Raw genomic sequence first — 25284 nt, forward strand, 5'->3', positions numbered from 1 at the left:
CTGAAGACTGCCAAATCTCTATGAGGGACCTTAAATCTTTCTGGGCTCCAAGTTCATTTTTGTGACTGCAATCTAAACACTCCCTGTTGTCCTGGCATTTCACACCTGGGGTGCTCAAAATTGACGTCAAGCATCTTCCTTGCAAAACCTGCTGCTTCCCTTGTATTTCTCATCTTGGATGGTGGCATCGTTATCTACTCAGCTGCCTACACCAAAATCCTTGACGCCTCTTTTCAATTCCTCATACAGTTGATCACCGGCTCCTCTTTATCCATCCAAATCTTTCTCAGATCCATTTCTTCCTCTCTGGGCTCATTGTCATTGCTCTGATTCAGGCTGTCGGATGTTCCTAACCCCTCCTGCCCTGAGGTCTCCCCCCTCTCCTCCCATACCCTCTCCTCCCATACCCTCTCCTCCCATACCCTCTCCTCCCACACCCTCTCCTCACCAGCCCCTCCTCTCCTCACTGCTGCAGAATCATCCCTCTATAGAACAGAGCTGACCGTGCTGTCCCCCCACTCTCTGGAGGCCAAAGCTCACACTTCTTTGTTTGTTTGTTCTTTAAAGGTGTTCCTACTCTATTTTTTTCCAGCTTCATTTCCCGACACTTCTTTTCCCCCAGGGCTCCCACATAACCTATTCTACAGCTACACCAAGGGGCTCACTCTTTCCCAACTAGTCCTGGCTCATTGATAATTCTGTGCCTTTCCTCTCGCTGTTCCTTCTGCCTGGAAACTCTGTCTTCTGTCTGGAAATCGCCCTCAAAACTTTGCTCCAATGTCACCTCTTCTGTATGGACTTTCCTGAGTGTTCCAGACGCAGCTATTCAATCTCACTGTTGTCCTCCTATAGCATTATCACAGGATGTTCACAGGACTGACCAGGACATGACCACTTTCTACCTTTAACACCTAGTATTGAGTAAATGTCTCTGAATGCATGCACATATGAATACATAAATACATGGATAGACAATGTATATAAAGTTCTGTGTGCATTTTAATACATTAGATAAATGCCAAGTATGGAGGTGACGATGATCATGTCTGGTAGCAGCCTGGCTGTGCTTATGAGAAGTGGAAAGGCATTCATGGGTCCTGCGTATCTCAAAATCAGCAGAATTACCACCATATATGAGGCCACAGTATTTCCACGGGGAAGTAATCTGTATAGGTCTAGAAAGATTAAACTAGGCACATCTATCAATGTTTAAACTTATAATTTCTTTTATGAGAGTTGAATGGAGAGAAAGAACCAAGTTATTTGAGCTCAGGCTTTTTCTGAATCTTTGTTCAGATTTTAAATTTATTAGTTTGAGGTGAAACTATTTAATAATAAAACTTATTCAGAAGACTAGTTGGCCTACAATGAAACTTGGGTTAGGAAATAAACTGAATTTATACATGCAAATTGAGATTCACTAAAATGTTAGCAGAGTATCGAATATTAAAACCTTTTAGTGAACTGTGCCTAAAGATTTACTTATTCAGTGATCAAAAGTTGTTTAGCTTTTTTTATATATATCATCTTAGCTTAGCAATTCTACTCATTTACTCTTTGTCAATATTTATTCTATTTATTCTCTCACATAAATCATACCCGTGTTTTCTTTGGTCAGTCTCCCAAGGCAATAGAAATAAAAGCAAAAATAAACAAATGGGACCTAATCAAGTTTACAAGCTTTTGTACAGCGAAAGAAACCATAACAAAACAAAAAGACAACCTACAGACTAGGAGAAAATATTTGCAAATAATGTGACCAGCAAGGGCTTAATTTCCAAAATATACAAACAGCTTATACAACTCAACAACAAAAAAACAAACAACCCAATTGAAAAATGGGCAGAAGACCTAAATAGACATTTCTCCAAAGAATTCATACAGATGGCCAACAAACACATGAAAAAATGCTCAACATCACTAATTATTAGAGAAATGCAAATCAAAACTACAATGAGGTACCACCTCACACCAGTCAGAATGAGCATCATCAGAAAATCTACAAACAATAAATGCTGGAGAGGGTGTGGAGAAAAGTGAACCTTCTTACATTGTTGGTGGGAATGTAAATTGGTACAGCCACTATGGAAAACAGTATGGAGATTCCTCAAAAAACTAAAAACAGATTTGCCATATAATTCAGCAATCATACTCCTGGGTATATATCTGGACAAAACTATAATTCAAAAATATACATGCACCCCTAGGTTCATAGCAGCACTATTCACAATAGTCAATATATGGAAACAACCTAAATGTCAACTGACAGATGAATAAAGATGTGATACATATGTATAATGGAATACTACTCAGCCATCAAAAAGAATGAAATAATGCCATTTGCAGCAACATGGATGGACCTAGAGATTATCATACCAAGTAAAGTAAGTCAAAAAGAGAAAGACAAATACCTTATGATATCACTTATATGTGGAATCTAAAATATGACACAAACGAACCTATCTATGAAACAGAAACAGACACACAGATGTAGAGAACAGACTTGTGGTTGCCAAGGGGGGTGGGGAGGGATGGACTGGGAGTTGGGATTAGCAGATGCAAACTACTGTATATAGAATGGATAAATAACATGGTCCTACTGTATAGCACAGGGAACTATATTCAATAGCCTGTAACAAACCATATGGAAAAGAATATGAAAAAGAATGTATATGTATGTATAACTGAATCACTTTGCTGTACAGCAGAAATTAACACAACATTGTAAATCAACTATATTTCAATAAAATAAATTTTAAAAATTTTGCTCTATTTAATTTAACTACTACTTCTCCGTTTCTCAGAGTTATTGGGTACCTGCCTGCCAGAGACTTGAAGGACAGGGAGGTCAAGTGACTTACTCAAGTCATCCAGCAAATTCAGAAGCTGTGCCAGGGCTGGAGCTTTATTTGGCTGAGGTACTGTCTGCTGTTTAATTCACTAATCTATGTTCCTTTCCAGCCCATAGTGCCTAATTCAATATTTTGAAATAATAAACTTAAATGAACTACCTAAATGTCTTTGAACTTTCTCTGGGAAGGTGACTGATGACTTAATTACTGAGCCAGAGTTGTAATTAATTAATACACCAATTCCACAAAACTGGGTATCCCATGGTTTTATTGTCTTTTTCCGTGCTTCCATTAACAAAAATAACGCTTGGGAATAGTTTTTATTTTAGGCAAATATACAAATTAGGATCATTTTCATGTTCTGGGTAGTTTTATAGAAAAAGGTGTCTATCAACTCAGCTAAAAAGGTGCCTATCAAACTCAGTTTGGAGTTTCCTGTGCAATTAACAGCTTGTTTCTTAGTGACTATTTTTATTTCACTAGTTTGATATATTAGTTAATATTTGGGAGAGTAATTTCCATTATTTTGGCTTTTAAAATCAAAGTCATCGAAGATTCTGGAGTTGATTGGTTTAATACTCTATTATATAATATTTTATCCAAATATAACACCTGGAAATTACCAAACTTCTAGTCAAGACGGCTTTTCAAGAAATTATTGTAAAGCTCACTTATCCAGAAGTCACTTGTTCAATAACACCAATATTCAGCCTTTTAATTGCTAGAGGCCCTCAAGATTTAAAAGATAAAATAAATTATTCAAATCATCTTTGTACTTTGCTCTATAAAAACCTAACTACTCTTAGTTTCAAGGCATAGATTGTTAATTGGGGAAGTACTATTAGTCTTAGTCCTGTTAAATTGCTATGGTCTGACAATAAATGATTAACAAATATTTAAGAACAGAAAAGTCTGGCATTGCGATCATTTAGTGTAAGTGAAAATAGGTTTAGATTTTTTAAAAAGGTTTGTGAAGGTATCATTGGGTTACAAAATATGGCTGTGTCATTCCTAAGATGAGTCTGAATCTGAAGATGAAAAAAATATTTACTATTTTTTTAAAAGATTAAAGGATGTGTAAAGTATTTATAAAGATTTTCATTAAAAATGGCTTACATAAAAGTTTCAGGGTCTAAAGAAGCTATATATAGTTATATAGAACATTTGCTGATATGAAAGAATTCAGTCCATCCACATTAAAGTAATTGGGTAACTTTTCTGCCACCTGCAGCTGACTTGCAGAAGCTAGAAATAGGACAACATTATGAATACCATTGAGTATTCTAAGTATTAAGATGTTTTATGAATTAGATAGGTGTAGTACCATTTCCAGTTAAGAGTTGATGACATGGAAAAAAAAAGATTTTAAGAAACTGGTTCAAAGATTCATATCAACTGCTTAGATTTAAGATTAAAATTGTAGTCTCCGGGCATCAGGTGTATATATTTGCATGACAAGAGAAATACTAAGCATTCTCAAGAGGTATCTCTTTCTTCCACTGTAGAACCAAGGTGATGGTCAAAACTATTGTCTCGAAAGAAAAATCAGACTAAGAAAAGAGAGAATGAGACTTAGGATTTTTAAATATTTGGAAAGTTATTTTTTGCCTTGTTTTTGGGGGGCTTGTTTTGTCGTGAATGAAATCCAGCTTTCCCCAAATCTTGGAACTGTAATGATTCCAACTAACCCCTCCAATCAATTTTACATGATATTAGACAAAACAGGGCATGTATCTTTCAGGTCAAAAGTAAATGCCAACCTGCTCATGCTCTGTCCTCAGTATGGATAGGCAGTATAAAACATTGAGAAGGGTTAAAATCTTGTGCAGCCGTGAGTGTAGGCTTTTATTTTTTTCAATGATTTCTACTGCTGTTGCTCAGCTTTTAATTAACTTAGTTTCTTTTAAGTAACTTATTCCTTTATAAAAAGTATAAAATTTGACTTCAATGAAAAACAGAATTCACTATATGCTTAGATAAGTTTATTTATAACTACACTTTCCTGAATAATTTAACTGGTAGATTCAAGAGCGCTCCCTTGGACCAAGAATGCAGGAGGAGCCTAGAAGGCTATCCACTATCTTTGCTCATTTTGCAAAAAGCAAAAATAAAAAACAAAAAGATCCACCAAAATTAATTGAAGTGTGATGTCTTTGGATTTTTTTGAGAAAGACCCAGGCTGACTACAGTTAGAGTATAAAAAAATGTTATTCTGTGACTACATTTATTAAGTCCCATATATTTTTTTAAGGTCTTTTCCCCTTGTTTCCAGGTTCACACAAGTTCCTAACCGCATTTCAGTATTTCTCACACCAGTGTTTGCTTCAATGAGGTTGACACTAAGCAATTTCCTCACCCACCACTGTACAGATTATACAGATATTTTAACTATAAGAACATCATTTCACTTCTTTGTAAGTGTTAAATAATACTCATCTCATTGTGACCCATTTCCCTTGACGAGACTGACAAGTGAAAACAGCAGATCTTACTACTGCTCAAGAATATGCAGCAGCGTCTGCTGTCATTGTAATTCCATGCTTTCTAGCTAATTCTCATCTTCAGCAACTTTCATTGCAAAGTCTATCATTATCCAATCCATGCTTCCAGAATCATTGAATGGAAACTGCAAGAGCAGATTAGGTTTAGTAAAGTGGAAAAAAGAGAGGCCAATTCACAAAATATGACATAGAACCCAGTCACACCACACATTGTTCAAAAGAACTAGAGCATCTACAATCAATAGTAAATTAGGGAACTACTGAAAAAAGTTAATGGAACAAATAACGTATCTATAGTTAAGGAATGTTTTTAATTTGGAAAATTATGGGAAATTAATAGACTCTCTTGATAAGTCAACTGTATAATGCATTTGTCTACAGCATTGTAGATCCAAAGGCCAGGGCTCGATGTAATATATGTGCCTATATGCCTAACTTTGATGATCTGATGATTATTATAGCCTTCTGAGATGTCAGACCATGGATTGAAAAGGCATAGCAGTAGTCAGTCTGGATAAATTTATAATGGCTTATCACAACTTGCAAGACATACTTAAGGTCTGGAGGAAAATAACCTCCCATTTTCACCACACACACACACACACACACACACACACACACACACACACATTCACAAAAAGATGTGAATTCCTGTAACTCTTCTCATGTCCCCATGCATTTGACAGAGAGCAGTGACAAGACTCCTAGGACCAAGAGTCATTTCTGTGATTAGTTACTACATTTTTCAAAACTTAATTTGGGAGGGTGAAAATATCTTATCAGACCAAAAATTCTTAAATGAGTTTTCATGGCTAATGCTTTTTATTAAAGTGATATACCTCACACTGGCACTATATAACCACTTTAGCTCTGGGATATTCTGATCTAAATTCAGCTTAGAGAATTGATTTAAAAGTATGTGGACCAAAAATGTTGCCTACCAGTTCAGTAAAGTACGAGAATGTTGTTGCCATTAAGACATCAGCCCCTGCAGCCACCCCTGACGATGCACCCTGAGGGGGATTCAAGATGGAAAAAACAAGGATACTGGCCCTAGATAGTTAAGATGAATATCAAAGGAATGATTTCAATGAGCCCAGATGCTTGCATCTTCCCATATATAGCAAAGCACTAAATTCACTAACTTGAGATGTCTGTTTTTGTGTGTGTGTGTGTGATTAGCAGTAATCTTTTGATGTTCCACTAATTTTTTTTTTTTTTTCAGCAAAAACTCCTACATACCCTGGCTCCTCCCTTACCTCTTTGGGACACTTCCTCAGAGCTATCTGAGAGGCTGCCTCCCAAGCCATAGTCCTCAGTAAGGTCCTCGAACAAAACATAACTCTCAACTTTTAGATTGTGCATTATTTTTTCCTGTTGACAAGTACTTGTTGGAATATCTTGGCCAAATTTTACAAGACCAGTAAAGTTATTCTTGTTTTAATCAATGTGAGTATAGAAAGAATTACATTTATGAACTATGTATTTCAGAACTAACAACATATTACTGTTGCTTTCATTTATTCTAGGATATATTATAAATGTAAATTATCATAAAATGTAACATAGTAGATACATATTTGTGAGTATAAAATACTTTTTTTCCATTACTTGTTGAATATAAAAGATGAACATTCATCAAAGACACCACTCAGGTTATCTGATGAGTAATTAACAGTCCACACTTAGAAACTTGAAGTTCCAGGGGGACAGACCACTTAGAATGCCTATAAAGGTTATCTTTAGCACTTGCATAGGCAGATTATACAACACATCACAAACCACTGAAGAGGAAATTCTTCAATAATTCACAACACTGTTCATGTTAGAAAATTCTAGTACAGACTCTAAGGACCTTACCAACTCAGATACAGGAGCTTATACATTCATCCCAAACAAACGTTTTGTTTGTTTTATCCTCCATAACAAACAAGCAAGCACCACACTTCATTTTTATTAACTGTTCATATATTTAAATAGCGTTAGTAAGTTCCATCTTAGTCTAATCTTTTTTTTTACTTATAAAGGTTATAAATGAAGAACTTCTATTTCCTGAAGAGATTTAAAAACACAATCTCATATGCTCATACCGTTTCTACACTGGTCACAGTACCTCTAAAAAAATCACTGGAGTCTCTTTAAAGTAAGCTGTCTTTTCTGTCATTCGAGACTGTTAAGATTTTCAGAGGTAATTCTCTATTCTTCAGCAGTATCTTTACATTTTTGTTCACCGTAACTCTATACAATGTAATAGTATACAATTTTTTTTAAAATTAGAATACTATAATTCTCAGTAAACTAGGCTAAGTAGAGAGTAAAAATACTCTGTACTCAAAATAGACACCACCACAGCAAGTTATTTTCCCCAATTGAAAACATTCTCTAGTTCAAATTGAAAACAAATGACATTCTGAAGCAGAATTTCTTTATTTTCTTTCTTTTAAATTTGAAAACACATAGTGATGATGGGTTTTTGTCTATTACTTAAACTTTCCCTAAAATCCCAAATTCTCTCCTTAACATTTGCCATCTGTGTTTTGCTGGATAGACATAGTGTAAATAACCACATGTAGTGATGTTAATGAAGAAACCAATAATCCTGTAATAAATTACTTCAAAAACAAACAAATAATAGGTCTTTCACACTTAAACTGTTAACTTCTGTCAAGATGCTTAGTTTCCCTCTGAGGAAACACTGAACTGGCTAATCACAGTCTCCAAGAAGGACATTTTATGTTATGGTTCTTGAGATAGTTTGCTTGAGAATTTGGCATAGATACACTCCTTTTAAAATATGTATTTTACTTTTGTCGAAAACAATCAGTCTACATACTTCTCTTTTATTCTCATCAGTGATAATCAAGACATACTCAAAATAAGCCAAGTTTTCAAAATACGTGAAAACATCCAGGGAAAAAAGGATCAGTTTAAATGAGGAAAGACTGAGTCATTACTTAAAATGTTATGTTTAATTAAAAACAAAATATGTCTCTAAACTCAAAAATTTTAAGAGTTCAAACAAAATTAACTTAATGCAAAAACCTCACAATTAATTTACTAACTTATTAAGTGCCTACTACATGATATCATGGAAGCAAAAAAACAGTGAATTAAAATAATCTAATTGTTTAAAATTCATGACAAATTAAAATAATACTGTTACCTTAATAAAAGCTTTTTAAAAATATTGGCTTTGGTTTTAAACCAAATATGAATTTATTTTCTGTACTTGGGCAGCTTCTTTGTTTGCTTATGTAAGTAGATTGGCTGGATTCTATATTGTGGGTCTTAACGTTTACAGATGTTTACCCACTTATCAAAATAAATGGCTTAGAAAATAGAAACACTGATGCTACAATAAAAATCACACGTCCCTTTAGATTTATGGACTCTTTTAGTAGTGAACCTCTGTGCTTATATCATGTACTCCTAGGAAAGAACGGCCAGAATTAATATAATTAATTTTGCTGACTATCATGGGCCAGGCATTTAACAAATATTATCTCTAGTTAACATGACTACATTTTGTTATTGTTATTATTGTTAGGTTTGAACCATACGAAATTTTTACTTTTGAAGGTAAAAAATGGTTAAGTATTGAGACATCATTATCTCCACTGTACACAATATGACTCAGAGAGGTTTACATGGGCAGCTGGATTGCTTAGCTCATAAAGGGCTGGGCTGTAATTCAAATCTACTATCTTTGACACCAAAACACATCCTCCATCCAAACAGGAAAGAGGATCCTGTGACTTACTTTTGAAATTTTCATTTTGTATATTTTTAGTTTCTAAATTATGGGTGGGGGCAGGGAACATGTGGACAAAAACCTATGGAGATAAAAAGTTGAGATGTGATCATAACTTTTAGAGAATTCTAGTCTTTTTAGTGACTATTAGGACATGGCATGGTTGATTTCTATCTTATTTCCTTCCTCCATCAATTAAATACTTATTATTCCTACTCTTGCCAAACACTGGTCTAGATACTGTGGATATAAATGTGGACAAACCAGTCAAAAATCTCTGCCCTGAAGAAATTTATATCCTAGTAGGGGGAGAGAGACCGTAAGCAAATAAGTAAAATCCATATTCCAGATAATGATAAATACTAGGAGAAAAGGAAAGCAGAGAAAGAGAATGGGAGCACTGGATTTGGAGGGAAACAATTTAAAACAGGGTCATCAAGGAAGATCTGAGAGGGTAACACTTGATCAGAGACTAAAAAAAAGAAGAGGCAGCAAGCACATGGAATCTGTATCAGGACATATTAGGCAGGGGATGGCAAGTGTAAAGGCCCCGAGGCAGCAACCAGCTTGATACGTATCAGGATAGTGTTCCTGAGACATCTAATAGCAGATGAAGTCAGATAGTAAAGGGAGGTATAGCTGGAGGAGGTCCTGATCACTGAGGGCCTTATAATCCATTCTAATGACATTGGCAGCCAATGGAAACAAGACATAATCTGATATATTTTAAAAGCATTACTCTGACTACTGTGTTGTGAATAGACCATAAACAGGTAATACCAAAGCAGGGAGACTGGCTAAGAAGTCATGTCAATAATGTAGGCAAATGATGCTTTTGTGGACCAGGGTGACGGAAATGGAGTTAGTGAGGAGTAGTCAATTAAAAAATAAATTGAGTGTACTTTGAGGGGAGAACCCGTAGGATTTGCTGATAGACTGGGTATATGAGCAAAATTGAGGAGACAAAAAAAAAAGCAATACCTATAACTAGATCTGTCTTTTTGTACCAAATATGATGCTACTTTTCATATGATGGACTGGCACATTCTACTTAACAACACTGACCAAGGGAAAAATGTTACACTATTACATCTCAAAAGAAACAAAGAAAAGATAGACTACCTAATTCACTAAGTGTTAAGGATAAACATTCATGTACCTTGGAAGAAACTTTCTTTAACATAGAATAAAATTTTAATGCAAAAATAGCCATTCATTGGGGAAATGGACCAGCAGATATAATTTCATTAAAGAATGTACTACATGACTGAGAACTCCTTGAGGGAAACGGTAAGCTTTTTTGGCCTCAGCCTAGTCTATCATATCTAGTACATAGTAGGTGTTCAGTGATCTTTTTAAAAAAACTAATTGAATCCGAATTTTTCAAATAGAGGTCTCTTTGTTAGGAATTACATGTGTTACATGCATCTGAAATGTTCTGTATTTGCTCACGTATGACTATTTGTAGCTATGTCCTTATGTTTGTTTTTCAATGAATATATTATTCTTGTTTTAGAATTATCTGGATACAAGCCAGAAACAAAGAAGGTACATTATCATGCAGAATCATCTTTATCTTTTCTAGACTTACTCATGAGGGCAAGAAGCGTGGCTAGCGCCTCCGTAGCGCACCTTACACTGCAGGTGCCCACGGAACATTTGTTGCGCTAAACTGAATAACGAAAATACTATTCCAAATGCAAATAAATAAAAACCCTTTACTTCTAGATAGTCTCTTCTATAAAGTGCCTTCATTCAGTAATGCTGTTTTTGCTTCTCCCTGTAATATCTTAGTTCTCCATTTAACATATTGGTCTGAAATTGAATGACTTATAATCTGGTAGAATGAATTTAAAAATGCACAGGACTAAGATTTATTTCTTTGACTACTTTAGACCTAGTTTCTCCTGAGAAAATCAAAGGAATTATACTGCAGAAATCCATACCAGAAAAAAAAAAAAAAACACCTAAGGCCATTTCACTGACAAGAAGAATCACTAAGGGATACAAACATATAATTTCACATAATTTCTAGATATGTTTAATTCATAGAAAATAATAAAAACTCAGCAGAGGACATAGTATTTCACTAAAGTAATTATTTTATTCTAATAAATAATTTCAGAATTATAAAGTTCATAGTTAATAAAAACAAATAATTATGATTTAACTTCTGCATAGAAATTCATGAGGTCAAACAGTAATTCTAGATATTAAGTAATTTTATATAGTAGATACTTTAAAAACATGGAATACAACCCCATAATAACTCTTACTGGAATGTAGTTAAAGTACTAATTTTACAGTCCATTAGTACTATAATAACTTTGGATACACAGGTTAGCAGAGAATTTTTTCCCATTGTAATAACATTCCCTAAAACTGCAGTGATTTATTCCTATGAGCCCAGTGATTTAATTCAACTTTGAATTAACTATCTTTCTATAGTTATTCTGAATAGTTTATATTATTAACATATATTACTTTATTATATATTATTGTACAATGTATAATTGCACATATTTTAAAAATATGAGACCTTATAACAATCATTTAATAGTACTGCATTAAAGTGGGGTAGGAAAAAAAACTTGCAACTCTGTATTATTGATTTCATCATCTAAATTCTGTAACCTGGGGAAACCTGAGCCACAGAGAAGTTATGCAACTTGCTTAAAGCAAGTTGGATAAAAGCTGGAACTAGAAACAGTGTAGACTCTAGATTCCAATCAGATCCTTGATAATATTTTTTTACCTCAGTTAAAAAAAGTAATAAAGTTATAATCCAAAAAAAAAGATAAAAGGAGACAGAGAGAGTAATAAAATATTCTAAACCTTGCACATGTTAAATTTAGCAGCTTATTAAATTTTTATCAGGTAATGGGAAAAATAGATGCGTGAAAAGAGCAAAGTCTTAACACTCAATATATGCAACTATATTATAATGTAAATTAGATCTTGTTGACCATGAAATTTTTGATTATATAAATTAGTAGTCTGATTACCTCCTATAGTAACTGCCATATAAAGTAATATCTATGAATAGTAAACGTTAGATTTTTAAACTCTTAAATTTTAAAATAAATTCAAAGTTGAAAATCTGGTAGCTTAATCAAGATTTGGAAACTGATGGAAAGAATCTTATAACATATATGCTTTTAGAATTTATGCAGTATTTAGTAAAATCATGCTACATTATTTCCCTGTGGAGTTTTCTAAAAGTGTATGAGAATTTTTTGCAAATTTGCTAAAAAAGCCATTTATAAAAACTTAGAACTGAGAAAGGGTATTACTATAGAATGAGCCTACGCTTCTCTAATGATAAAATGAGTAGCTACATGCTTTTGTTGGTTGGTTTCATTTGTTTTGTTTTGATTTCAGACTTTGTTTTAACCTGGGGTTGGCAAGAGTTCTTGACCCCATATTTTGTCAGCAGGGCTAAACAAGCCTGAGGCTATCACTGACAAATTTAAGATTCAAATCTCACAGAAGGCAAAGAGTAAAGAGAAAAACAGAGTGAGTGCGGAGGGTAAAATAAAGGAATGTGGGGGAAAAAAAAAGAGAAAATGAAGTAATTTTACATCGGTGGTAGAATGGAATGAATTCTGCATCAGTCCTATGAGTTATTGATCTTGATCTAAAAGTTAAAAGATCAACAGGTAGACACACACATGCAGACAAGAATTTTTCTAAATAAACCTTTTTAAAAATCAAAGTTTGGATTAGAAACCTAAAAGAAGTTACTGTACACTGCACTACAGGTCTTCTAAGACACTTTCAATCTAACGGAATGACATAATCATCAAAAGTCCTTAAATAAAATATCCAAGAGTTTCTTAATTTGCAGATTCTCTTGAAGTAAGAAATGCATGCAAGGCAAGTGCTGAGTTACAGACTGCTTAAGGTGGGAAGGAGACTGGCATCAAGCGGTCCTCTGCCCCAGGGAAGCCTACACAGAAACGATGATTTGCACTAAACAGTAGAATTTGAGTATTTAGTCATCACACTGTCCACTACTGTCCAGATTTACAGAAGACACTACTGTCCACTACTGTGATCTGTGTCCAGATCACAAAAAGCTCACGAATCAAGTGATTCTGTAGATTAGCTGAGACCATGACATCCAGGTGTCATCATATACCTGCCTCCAGTCAAGAGATAAAGCTGTCAATACCTGTGTCCTTAAACTGGGCCTTATGCAAACATTCTACGCAGCTTCATTACCATCACCTACTTGTCAGCAAAAGGAAAAAGAGTATAAACAAGCATGAAGTCCCCACATGCAGCCAGTCTCACATTTCTGCAATACATTTCTGCTTGCGGTACAGAGCCCCACCGGCCTAGAGCTGTAAGAAAGATGAAATGCAGCAAGAGATCCAAGCAGCTGCTGAATGCTGAGCTGAAGTGAGATGCCGGAAGCAGGATGAGCGACAGAGATCACTTAAAGGCACACAGGAGCCCAACGTCGACAGGGGTTGCACAGCTCTGGCATCCTGTGAAAGAGCAGTAAATGAACCAAACTGATGTGCACGCATCAGGAAGAAGTAGCTGACTCTGAGCAAGGGTGCTGGGCAGGCTAGGAGGTGGAGAGACATTGTGGCACACAGCGACAGGCCCTGCGAACCGTGGCTATAGCCACAAACCAAAGGACAGTCTTCACATGTATACAGCGTCAAAAGGACCACTTTAGGGACACCCACACCCACTGAGAGCAGTACCGCCAGCACTGCCGTCTACTCACGAAACGCCACTAACGCCAGCTGTTTGACAACACCTGAAATTAGTGAATTACTAGACATATATTCAAAATGGAATGATTATTTTATTAATTTTGGACCTAAAAAAATCATATTTTGAAAACACCATAAATTCTAATAGAAAACTTTTTTTTTTTTTTAAGTGTATAATGGCCTGTTATTATCACAGTGCTTCTATGGTAATAACTATGCTTCGTTAAGATGCTTATTTGTTTTTAAACTATTAGTATCTCTCTGTTACACTGAATTTATTGATGTAGCGTCAGAGATAATATTTGGGTTGAGGACAGGACAAAATTAGGAAGCTGCTCACAAGGTCAACACTAGGAAGTCAATACGTTGCCTTGGAGAAAGAAAACACAGGACCAGAAGCTTTTTAAGAGGACCTGTAAAACAACGCCAAGTCCCTTAGGGTGACTGTGAGTTGGGGCAGAAAAATGTTGTGGTTATAACTCAATGCTGAAGGTTTTTAAGAAAAAGAAAATAAAAGGACGTTTAGATATGAAATACACTTACCTTGGGTCTCACTTTTTCAGTAAGTTTTCCTGATATTTATTGAATTAAATGTGAGAAATGGCTTAAATGATAGCACAGAAGATTCATATAAAGCACACAGAAGAATGTTTTGCCTGAGGTGTTGAAAGCTCTTGAATAAAACTAGTTTACAAAGAGAAGACGTGGAGCTCAGGCAAACAGTAGACATTTAGTAAACATTCCCTGAATGAATGAAGAAATTGAGATAGCTTAGATACAAATCAAGGGTGACAGGGACCAGGGCCTCTTGAAAGCCAAAGGCCATTCTGAATGGAAACTAATAAGCAGAGTTCAAGGAAAATGGGTCTTCCCCAAATCCCGGCTCTCTAGGTGCTCTAGGTTCCACTGAATGGAAAGGACCATTAATCTACTACAACTTCTGCTTTCTTCCTCCTCTGACAGTTGGTAGTCTTTCTACCTTTTTCCTCCAGAAGAGGCCAGAAAAGGGTACCCTGTTGTTGGTTCACCTCATTTCTTCCTCCGGTTAGGTCACCATGATGTTTTAATTCCCCCTCCCCGTGTTTCTTTACAGTGGAGGGGAGGTAGACCTGTCCCTGCCAGGTTGGTCCTCAGGGACGGGATGGAATGTGCACCACACGGGCAGGGGAAGCATGCAATATGGTGTTCAAGGGATCCATACCCCACCACGAAACGATGCCAGTCGAGGTGCTGGTGTCAGGGGGGACGACCAGCAGGAAGGAACGGAGCGTGTGGCTGCATGGAGGGGAATACACCTTTAAGAGTATGTTAAAAGTTGTGGTGTTTCACCCTGATAACAAGGTTGTATACAGAAACGATAGAGTTGGAAAGCGTGTGTGTCGAAGAAAGACATGCAATTTTGTGGATAGGATATAGTTTTGTAGCGAGGGTGTGGTTTTGGTCAGGGGATATAATTCATTGGTCTTTGTGAGCTCCTAGATGTTGGATATATGTGTAACTTTGGGTTCTAACAGAGCTGGACAATAAACACATTCCCTACCAGGCTATTCAGAGCTATGGCAAACTCTGAGGTAAAGAGAAAAGAGTACAGTCATTCAAGTGTATAAATATACGAGGGTCTTTCTGAAAGACAGTGCACTAATAAATGGAGAGATTCCCACACAAGCCTATCACCACCATAATATATGTATCAAAAACATTTATGACAGTTTTATGTGCCACCTGTCTTACGGTAAGAATGATGGCCTGGGTGATCTTTCAAAGGATCTTCTAAGTCTTAAAGTTTTCTGATATCATTCAATATTAAAAAGGTTAACCACCAAAAGGCTGTATGAGTCTTAAAAAGAACACAAATGAGGCCTAACACATATATGACTCTGTGGCCACATCCACCCTAGGAAAATAAAGCAGACACTTGAAAAATTTATTCATTGAGTTTAAGGAAAGGAACCAAGGCACTTTGGGCTCACTTATCAACTGGACGTTTCTTTTGATCTCAATATTACACTTAATTTCTCTAACATCTGGTGTGTGTAGACTCAGCATAACTATAAAGACAAATACTGTCTCAATTTGGGAAATCCCAGTGGTGAGATGAAACCCGTATCATTGTGATTTCAAGAGAAGAACTGTTGAGAAGTTCTGATATAATTCCATTTCACCAAATAAGTATAAGCTATAAGGTGAGACTGTCAGGGACTCTGTTTATATATTGACATTTACACAGGTCAATAGCAATCATCCTAAGCCAATATGTAGTATAGGGAAGAGTCCAATTCAGGTGAGAAAGACCACTTATTAAAACCCTGCTTGTAATCACCTAAGAATAAATATATTCCTCAGAGGATGACTTGCATACAGTGAGGTGTTGGTATTCTCCTAATTTTATTCAGTTATTTAAAGATTCAGTCTCACCAGTGAATAATGCACAGGTTATTTCTTCTTTTTGATTCCTGTTCAGGAGAAGAATGTAAAAAGTCATATAAACATTTTGTTCGGGTGAAAGAGCTAATGACTCCAAAATACTTGTAAAGATGATGCTTTCTGAATCATTGGGAAAGCTAAATGGCACATCTGCTTATTTGTTTGAAAAAAAATCTCTTTATCTAATAAGACTGGCATCAGTGATTCATAAAATTACTTCAGTTCAAATTTTAGCTCAGAGGCAAGAGGGAGATGAATAGATCTACTAGGGCTTCCCTGGTGGCGCAGTGGTTGGGAATCCGCCTGCCAATGCAGGGGACACGGGTTCAAGCCCTGGTCCGGGAAGATCCCACATGCCGCGGAGCAGCTAGGCCCGTGCGCCACAACTACTGAGCCTGTGCTCTAGAGCCCGCAAGCCACAACTACTGAGCCCACGTGCCACAACTACTGAAGCCCTCGCGCCTAGAGCCCGTGCTCCACAACAAGAGAAGCCACCGCAATGAGAAGCCTGCGCACCGCAACAAAGAGTAGCCCCCGCTCGCCGCAACTAGAGAAAAGCCCGCATACAGCAACGAAGACCCAACACAGCCAAAAATAAAATAAATAAATTAAAAAAAAATAGATCTACTAAATAAAATCCTCGACACAGCTATCCACCTTTCCACTGTAAATAATGACTGACTACCTCTAGCAAAGTTAGGTCAGTGTGCTAGTAATCTAAATAGAGACTACATTTTAAGTGTCAGCTGTTCTGTATGACCAAAGAGGAAGAAGTCAGCAGAGGTGACTAGTAACTTGTGGTCTATAGTCATTTTTATTTCTTAAATAGCCTATATGTCTCCTTGACCTGAGAATTTCCAGGTTCTTTATTCTATAACATGAATACAATTTTTCAAAATTATATCTTACTAAGCTACCTACAGAATTAAAGCCTATGGGGATACTATTAGGTAATAATCTTTCCAGATAATGTTTAATTATCTGATGGATCATTTCTCTGAATTTGTTTTATACTTCTTTTCCTTTAATACTTCTGTTTTAAATATCCCTGTTTTTACCATTCTTTTTCTGGAATGGCTTCTAGACAAGTGGCCTGTAGGAATTGTAGTTACGTATACTAAATTAAAAAAATAAGAATACAAAACTGCATGAACAATGGCAGCAAAATTAACACTTCTAAAACAGCCCTGAGTGAGAGAGGGGCATGGACTTAAATATACTACCAAATATAAAATAGCTAGCTAGTGGGAAGCAGTCGCATAGCACAGGGAGATCAGCTCGGTGCTTTGTGACCACCTAGAGGGGTGGGATAGGGAGGGTGGGAGGGAGACGCAAGAGGGAGGAGATATGGGGATATATGTATATGTATAGCTGATTCACTTTGTTATAAAGCAGAAACTAACACACCATTGTAAAGCAATTATACTCCAACAAAGATGTTAAAAAAAAAAAACAGCCCGGAGACCAAAAAGAAGAAAACTGATGGCAAATGTGTGTTTAGTATGTATGTGCAGAGGCACTGAGAAGATGTCGAGAGAAATGCTGGCAATGACTCATATATGGAGCTAAGAGAACCTGGGCAAATGAACTGAATGGAGATCAAGAATATATTAGACAAGTGCATGAAAATCTAGGTTTAAAAGGCTGCCAAATGCAGAATTTCATTGAAACCCAATTGAGACTACTGAAAGTTTTAAAAAATGGTTATTCTCATGCCCTATTCTTGAATATAAGTTGTTTTCTAGACATACATATACCTTTTGTATTACCTTTTGACTGATATATTTAGAATTTGATATTATGATCCCAAACATTCATTACTAGTTTAAAATCACAATGTCCTTGAATATACCACATGTTGTCTGTAGTTTAAAGACAGAGAAAAGAATATAATGTGAATAAAAAATGGACAAAATCAGTACATATAATTAAAATAATAATGCACTTATAAAAAGAAAATTATTTTTGTGTCTCAGAATAGGCCTAGTTCCTAAACTTATTAGTTATTTGAAACAAATACTTCTCTTCTGATATATATGTAACTCTGAGTTGGGATTTTCTATTTCTGGTTTAATCATACCTTTCACATCTTCATCCTCAATTGTTGTATTTGAACTCTCAGTTGACTCCTGTTGAGAAGAAAACATATTTAAAGTTGCAAACAATGAATAGCTTGACTTTTCTTTTTCTTAAAAAATTGGCAAGTGATATACATATCATGCAAAATTCTTCAGCAGGCTGTGCGCATATGCCGACATGCAAATGTACAAATATGTTACGTGGTTTTAACAGAAATAAAATGTCAAATGTTGCAAAAGTTTCAAAAAGGGAGTACTCTGGTTGCCTAATCCCCGAAGCATGATAAATCAAGGTGATTTGTAGAAGCAGTCAAAGTATGCAACTTATTTTAAGAGCTGTGTAAGGATGTGTTGTGTTACAGTGCCCCATAAGGTGTGCTTTCTCTAAGTATTTATGAGAAGTTGAATATATTAGCCTAATGAATTTGAACCTTAAAAAACAATATTTTTTATCCCCAATTAATTAGTAATTAGTCCCTTCTTTGTGTAAGGCACTGTATCAAGCAGTAAATTTATAGGCTATTTATCAGCCTGACTTCTTTGTAGAGAGAAAAAGCATTTAATTGAATCATTCGACGAAGAAGCTGAGATATGGTGAAGGTGCTTTCAAGAAGAATTTCCATGTTTGTGATCAGCACAGTGGAATTATACGAATAATTTACTTTCAAGGAAAAATCAGATTTTTTTCATTCATTTCTAAATTAGAAACTGGCTTTATTGATAAGAAACTTGCTCCCATAATGAAAAGACAAAGCTATTTCTTTGTAAAACTACAAATGAAGTTGCAGATTAATAAGCACAGTTAAAAGGACACTGTAACTGCCAGTATTAAGACACGTTCCTTAAAATGGTTGACAAATTTTTCCATTAATAATGTATTAATAAAATATTTCTAGCAAAGAAATTTAGTAATGTTCATAAGAAAGACACAATTTTCTACTTGGAGTGATTAAAGGCTACTGCCAAAAAAAATTGGAAACTTCTAATCAATAGCTATGTGTTCAGCAATGAAAACAAATTTTGGAAAATGATGCAAACATTAGTGTACTTTTAGAGATTCAATATTCAAAAAAATGATCAATTTATACAACTATGATATATAATATTTAATCCAAAGGGACAGACTAATTAAAGATATATCCAGAGTCTCCACAACATAAAACCAAAGCAGAGTCTTCATGCGTTTCTTAATGTGACCTAGTATTCAAATTTAAACTCAAGATGAGGATAAACCCATGCACTGTAAAAATAAACTAATTCATGTAAGCAGGAAATATCATGCAACAACTCTTACAAATGACATAGCTAGAATTATCGAAGTGTCCACTCCAGCTGCTATGCTTGGTCTTTCACTTGCTAATGATATTGAAAATAATTGTTCACATGTGTGATGCTCTTGACTACCTCAAGTCTTTTAGGGACTTGGAACATTTTAAGTGTCATGACTGTAAAATACATCTCATATTAAGGAACATAACACTTCATGTTTTTTTACTTTAGTGATTTTAATATTGACCAACTAAATGTTAGACCAGAGGAAATGTGTTTTCTAAGACTTTAACACTAGATAAGAGTAAGGAAAAGTAAGACCCATGACTATACTTAAAATTTGAGAAAAGTCTGATGAAGTATTTTTCCCTCCCCTTAGAGATATAATAATGGATGAGAAGTAACAAAGCAGAAAGATGGAATACGTTCGGGAACTGCCTCCTTTCATCCTACGGATATGTATACAAGTACTGTTTAGTTAACCTGCTATGCAAACAATTTACAATGGATAGGAAACATCATAGTCTTCTTTCAGGATAAGCAGTTACATGTCTGTTACTGAAATGCATATAATTCAACAAAAACAAACATACTTCACAAGAAGTGAAACTCCCTGATTATCCTCAAGTCCATGTCAAACAACAAAAACACCACAAACAACAGGGAATTAAAAGAAAACAAAGCACACTATGACAACAGAATGAATAAAATTCAAAAGCAACATTAAATTTAAACAAATAACTATGAACTCAAGTTGATTTTTTTGAAGACAGTGGAATGATATAGCAAGAAATTCTAAAATTTCATGCAGAACACATCTAAAGTACAATGCAGACAGGCATGGGGGGGAAAAAACCAGATGGAATTGTTTAAGATACACAGTCATCTTGACATATAGACTTGTTAACTGGACTTTTCCTGACTAATTGCACCATTCATTTCTCTTTCCCGATGTCATTCATTTTTGTTTTCAAAGAAATATGTGTATAGTTCCAGATAAATTAGGCCCAAAAGAAAGTATGGTTAGAAAAGGGTAAGGGTTTTCTTTCCTAGTTTGAGACTATGAATTAATTTTGCTTTGAATATTTGATGAGATGTGTAATCTTATTAAAGCAAGATGATGTTGATTCTTTCTGAATACCTTGTTTCCATCAGGGTTGTGGATTACAGTAGTTTGGGGCTCCTGAGTGAGAACAAAATAGAGAAAGAAACAGTTCGCATTGGTAAGTACATTCTTAACTAGTGCAGGGACAGAACCGAGTGAGCCAGCTGACACAACTAAATAGTGACAAGAGCTTAAGCAATGTTAACTACTGTCAGAGGTTGCAGCTGACAAGATCTCTGATGAAAGATCTCCCTGGTGAGCCCATGAGATACAGCACCTCAGTACCTAGCAGCAGCATGCAAAAGACCTTATTCGTGATCAGCGTACAGACAAGGCTTTGAAGTTTGGAGACCTAAAGAGGCACTTGCTGTTTCACAAAGTCCTATACCAGATAGAGCTTTCCTTTCTTCTTTAACAAACAGCCTGTTAATATCTGTCCCATAGAAAACTGGCCAAGGGCACTGGAGATTAGAACTTTTTGAGATGATCTCAAAGTCTTTGTGAAGATATTTTTCAGCTGTATTAATTTGAGAATGAATTATGGTGTCACAATACACAGATAAATACCCTTGGAAAACCTAGAATCATTGGACGACGCTTAAAAAAGGGCTATCCTAAAGAATGTATTTCACAAGTCCATAAGAAATTCTGAGAAACACTGAAAAAGTTCTAGAACTAATCATATAATCACTGTAATTTGAGACGCATCGCTGTTAAATCCCATGTTAATTCATATATATATATAAGAAATTTCTGCTTTATAGACTTAAATGAAAGATTTGTTTGTAAAGTCATGTTTTTCCATGAAGAAAATATTATTTTTCCTATTGCTTTCTACTAGAAAATTGAAGAAATATTCCCAAGTGGAAAATAACAGTCAAATACCTGATGTAAGAAATGATTCAGTGTCCATACATCAACGGCATGCTTGGCACTTTCATTATATGATGTCTTAGCAACTGGGAGTTACTGCAACCCATGGAGAATGCTCTTCAATCATAAGCACTCTGCCCACTAGACTATCTCCTCTCCACTACACTTTATGCTGCAGTACTTAGAAAGCATATTTACTGCTGCCCTTCTTCCCTTCTCTGGCTGGAGGTATGATCAACACTGTTTTTTTGCTAGTAAGTAACCTGCTATCTTGAGGTGTCCTTCCTTTAAATGTTTTTAAATTGACCCTTCTGGTTAACTCTAGTGGGACAATCTCCCTAACATTTTCCATTCATCTGAAATTAACAGTACAGAGGACAGTAAAAAACCATTAACATTTCTGAAACTCATAAATCAAAACATGGAATAATTTGGGGAAAACATTATGAAACTAAGCACATTGAATGCCAGTATTCAAACCTTGAATTTTAACATAATACGGTCTCAAAGTGTTAAACTGATTGTGTGAATTTGATAGAAATGGACAAAACTGATTCCCACTGATAATTCAAAGCTCTGTGCTATGCAATTTCATTCTTTGGATTAAAGTGAAACAGTGATAATTTAATTTAAAACACAACAAACAAAAAGCTTTAAATTATCCAGTGCCTTTTTATCTCAGAAAGTGAGGTCTTACAAAGCCCTGCTGTCGTAATAAGAGGGAAACGGGAACTCTGAATAAGGTCCACATTTACTTTTGTCTAGCAGTAATCCTCTTAGCTCTCCTTGATGTCAACAGTTGTGTCAGGAAAGGAAGAAACCACTGTTTGCATATCTAGAGCTATCATCAAAAGAAGAGCTAAGAGCAACCGAAGCGCATTTCTAAGGCAGCATGCAACACTTTTAACTGAAGACCACAGCTATCGTCAGTACAATGGTCAACAATGAAATGAGGTCATCTCATGTTAGAAACACACTGTTTGACAACTACCTTAACAAAAAGAAAAGAACTTTTCTCATATCTCAGAAAGCAAAATCAAGAACAAAATCCAAAAAAATAAAAAAATAAAAAATGTATGTATCTATATAGTGAAAGCAAATGAGAGAAACAACAAAAACAGTAAAGAACTTAAGAAGGGTTACAAAGAGTCCAGGTATACCAGCGCCGGGGTAGGAATATTTTCTTTGGGGCTGGTTACCACGTTGGCTTTGTTGTTTATCTGTAGGTATGCAGAAAATAGAAAAAGAGATGCCTTAAACCCCTCGGTAGCCAATGTCTCTATACACAGCATGTCTACGTGGAGATATAGACATGAAAATAAAGAGCCACTGAAGATGAATGTGAAAGACACTATGATGACTGACAGGAATGATGATCAATTCTAGTCTCCGATGGTCACACCCAGGCTAGGACTGTGTCTGTGATGGTGGAATGACAAAACGGACTTGGCTGCTTTGGCTGTGCCACCTTAGCAAACAGACAAAGAGCTGCTTCAATGGAGCTCAAATCAAGTGTCAGAGTATGAAATAAATGTAAACATTTTCATACTCTTCAGGTTGGATTCTGTTTCCCAGCTTCCAATTTTCATTGTTATGAATATATTCCTTTTTTCATTTGATTCTTGAGCCGGAAGTCACACACAGACTGTCTTTCTCTGGGGAGCCATCATCATTTTGTTTCGTAGGTATCAAATTAAACACTTAGGTCTTCTGATGAAATGCAGGCTTTATAATAAAATATCTTAAAATGATAAGTCTGGGTCTCCTTTAAAAAATACATCTTCAATTATAAATGAGCAAATTGAACTCTTTACTATATTCTGGATGCAAAATGACTTTATTTTTCACAATTGTTTGAGAGGAAAACACTATGTATTCTGTCAAATTACTGCTATTGTTGAAGACTATTTGGTAATACCATTCCCTTGCTTTAACATAATTGGTTTTGACCTTAAAGAAAGATCATTATCACTATGGAAGCCACTTTGTGAAAACAACTCAGAGGGTCAATAAGTATTATAATGGCCCAGAGAAGACTCTTTGTTGACAAGTGGCAACTTGAAACTACAATTGAGTTTGGTTACTAAAGAATCAAAGACTGAAAAGTAATAATCAACATTCACTTAAACTCATGCATGACATTGTGATTATCAAACAAATATAAATTAACATTCATTGTCTTGCACTATATTATCTAGTTATTTTCTTTACATATTATTATCTAAAAAATACATCCCATAATTTTAGTATAAATGTACTTAAGGACTTAAAGAGAAAAACATTCTGCATAAAATAAATGAATACCAAATGAATATTTATAAGCAATTACACCAATTTAATTGTTTAGACTTTCTAAGAATTCTTTTCTTTCATATTTTATACCTACAAATCATATTGAAACTGACACTGAGAGGAAGACAGAAGGTCCAAAAAATTAACTTGGGTATGTAATATTTTGCTTTTCTATTCATTCCTATTTGTGTGACTATTTGGTACCAGTATTATTTAAATACACTATAACACTGCACTCTGTGACATGCAAGAAAAGAGAGAAAACTTGGTGCCCTTTACTGGATAACCCTTTAAATATTAGACCATCAATCTATGTTTTGTGGATAGTTTAAAATTTTTCTTTAAATAGAAGTGTGCAGAATTTAACATAAAATTTGTGCAACAGCCAAAAAGAGATAAGAGATAATGGAGTTTATTAAAGAAGGGTCAAAATTCAGTATTCACTTTAGTACACAATATATGAGAAAAGAGGAGGGACACACATGCAAATAATTTCCTATTCAGGAAGAGCGCTTGGCAAAACACAGCTGACTTCTTATCAAATGATCAGAAGTGTTTAAGATTAAAGCCCACAGGTATTTAGTATACTCCATTTAGTTTGTATCAGTGATTGCAAAGAATGAAAGAGGAATATACTGAGATCTTTTCTGTTTTGAGATATGAGACTTGATTTTTTTCCTAGGTTGTGGTTGCCAAGAACTGCTTTATTTTAGTGGAAACGTCTCACGGGCATACCTATGCACACAAACTTATCCGTATAAGCGCACACACATCAACAGACACGTTCACACACACATTCACTCACAGATACACAGCATACACACACTGTCGTCTCTTCCAAATGAGGGCCATTCTGTCTGGATGAGCCATCCTTTATTGTCAGGCACGGCAAATATGAATTAAATGAATATGTCCCTCAACCACCACTTTTACTTGAGTTTAAATGTACAGTTAAAAACTTTTTTGTTAAAGATTAGCTTAATGATTTTTTTACTGTAGAAAATCTTTTGAAGGTATTTGTAATATTGATTAATTTAAAATAATAGGAGAATTTCTAGGTAAAAGGCTAGGAGGACTTCCTTTTAAAGAGTCAAATATTAAGTATGGGCTCAATCACAGCTGTCTTTTAAATATACAAGAGCTCTGGCACTTTTGTTTGTGAAATGTATTTATTTTATGTTATGGAAGCAGAGTATTTTTATTTAAAAAAATTAAATGAAACCAGATATTTAAATGATGCACTGAACTATGCTTACAAGGCATGGGCAAGATATTCTTATTTTTCAGGTGTTGAGTTCATTCAGTTTTAAGGTTAATAAATATTTTTTCCAAAGGTTCTTAACTTGGATGAAACCTTGTAAGATCACTTTCACACAATTTATAAAACTCCATGGTGGATGCATTCTGGT

The 25284-nt window shown here is 35.2% G+C and overlaps 1 protein-coding gene across 17 annotated transcripts in view; it reads right to left on the reverse strand.

Annotated features, from left to right (window-relative positions):
* The window catches only part of CAMK2D (calcium/calmodulin dependent protein kinase II delta), a 288328-nt gene that overhangs the window by 15875 nt on the left and 247169 nt on the right, over nt 1-25284 (reverse strand). For 9 of the 17 annotated variants that reach the window (XM_036852759.1, XM_036852756.1, XM_036852755.1 and 6 more), the window contains 3 exons: nt 22744-22803; nt 20747-20788; nt 18339-18387 (listed from right to left, as the gene is read on the reverse strand). In XM_036852759.1, coding sequence (XP_036708654.1) covers nt 18339-18387; nt 20747-20788; nt 22744-22803 — 151 coding nt within the window. The remainder of the gene's footprint in view (nt 1-18338; nt 18388-20746; nt 20789-22743; nt 22804-25284) is intronic. The other 8 variants (XM_036852771.1, XM_036852772.1, XM_036852770.1 and 5 more) reach the window with 2 other exon arrangements.

This window comes from Balaenoptera musculus, chromosome 5 (assembly GCF_009873245.2).
Source record: "Balaenoptera musculus isolate JJ_BM4_2016_0621 chromosome 5, mBalMus1.pri.v3, whole genome shotgun sequence".
Classification (NCBI taxonomy): Eukaryota; Metazoa; Chordata; class Mammalia; order Artiodactyla; family Balaenopteridae; genus Balaenoptera; species Balaenoptera musculus.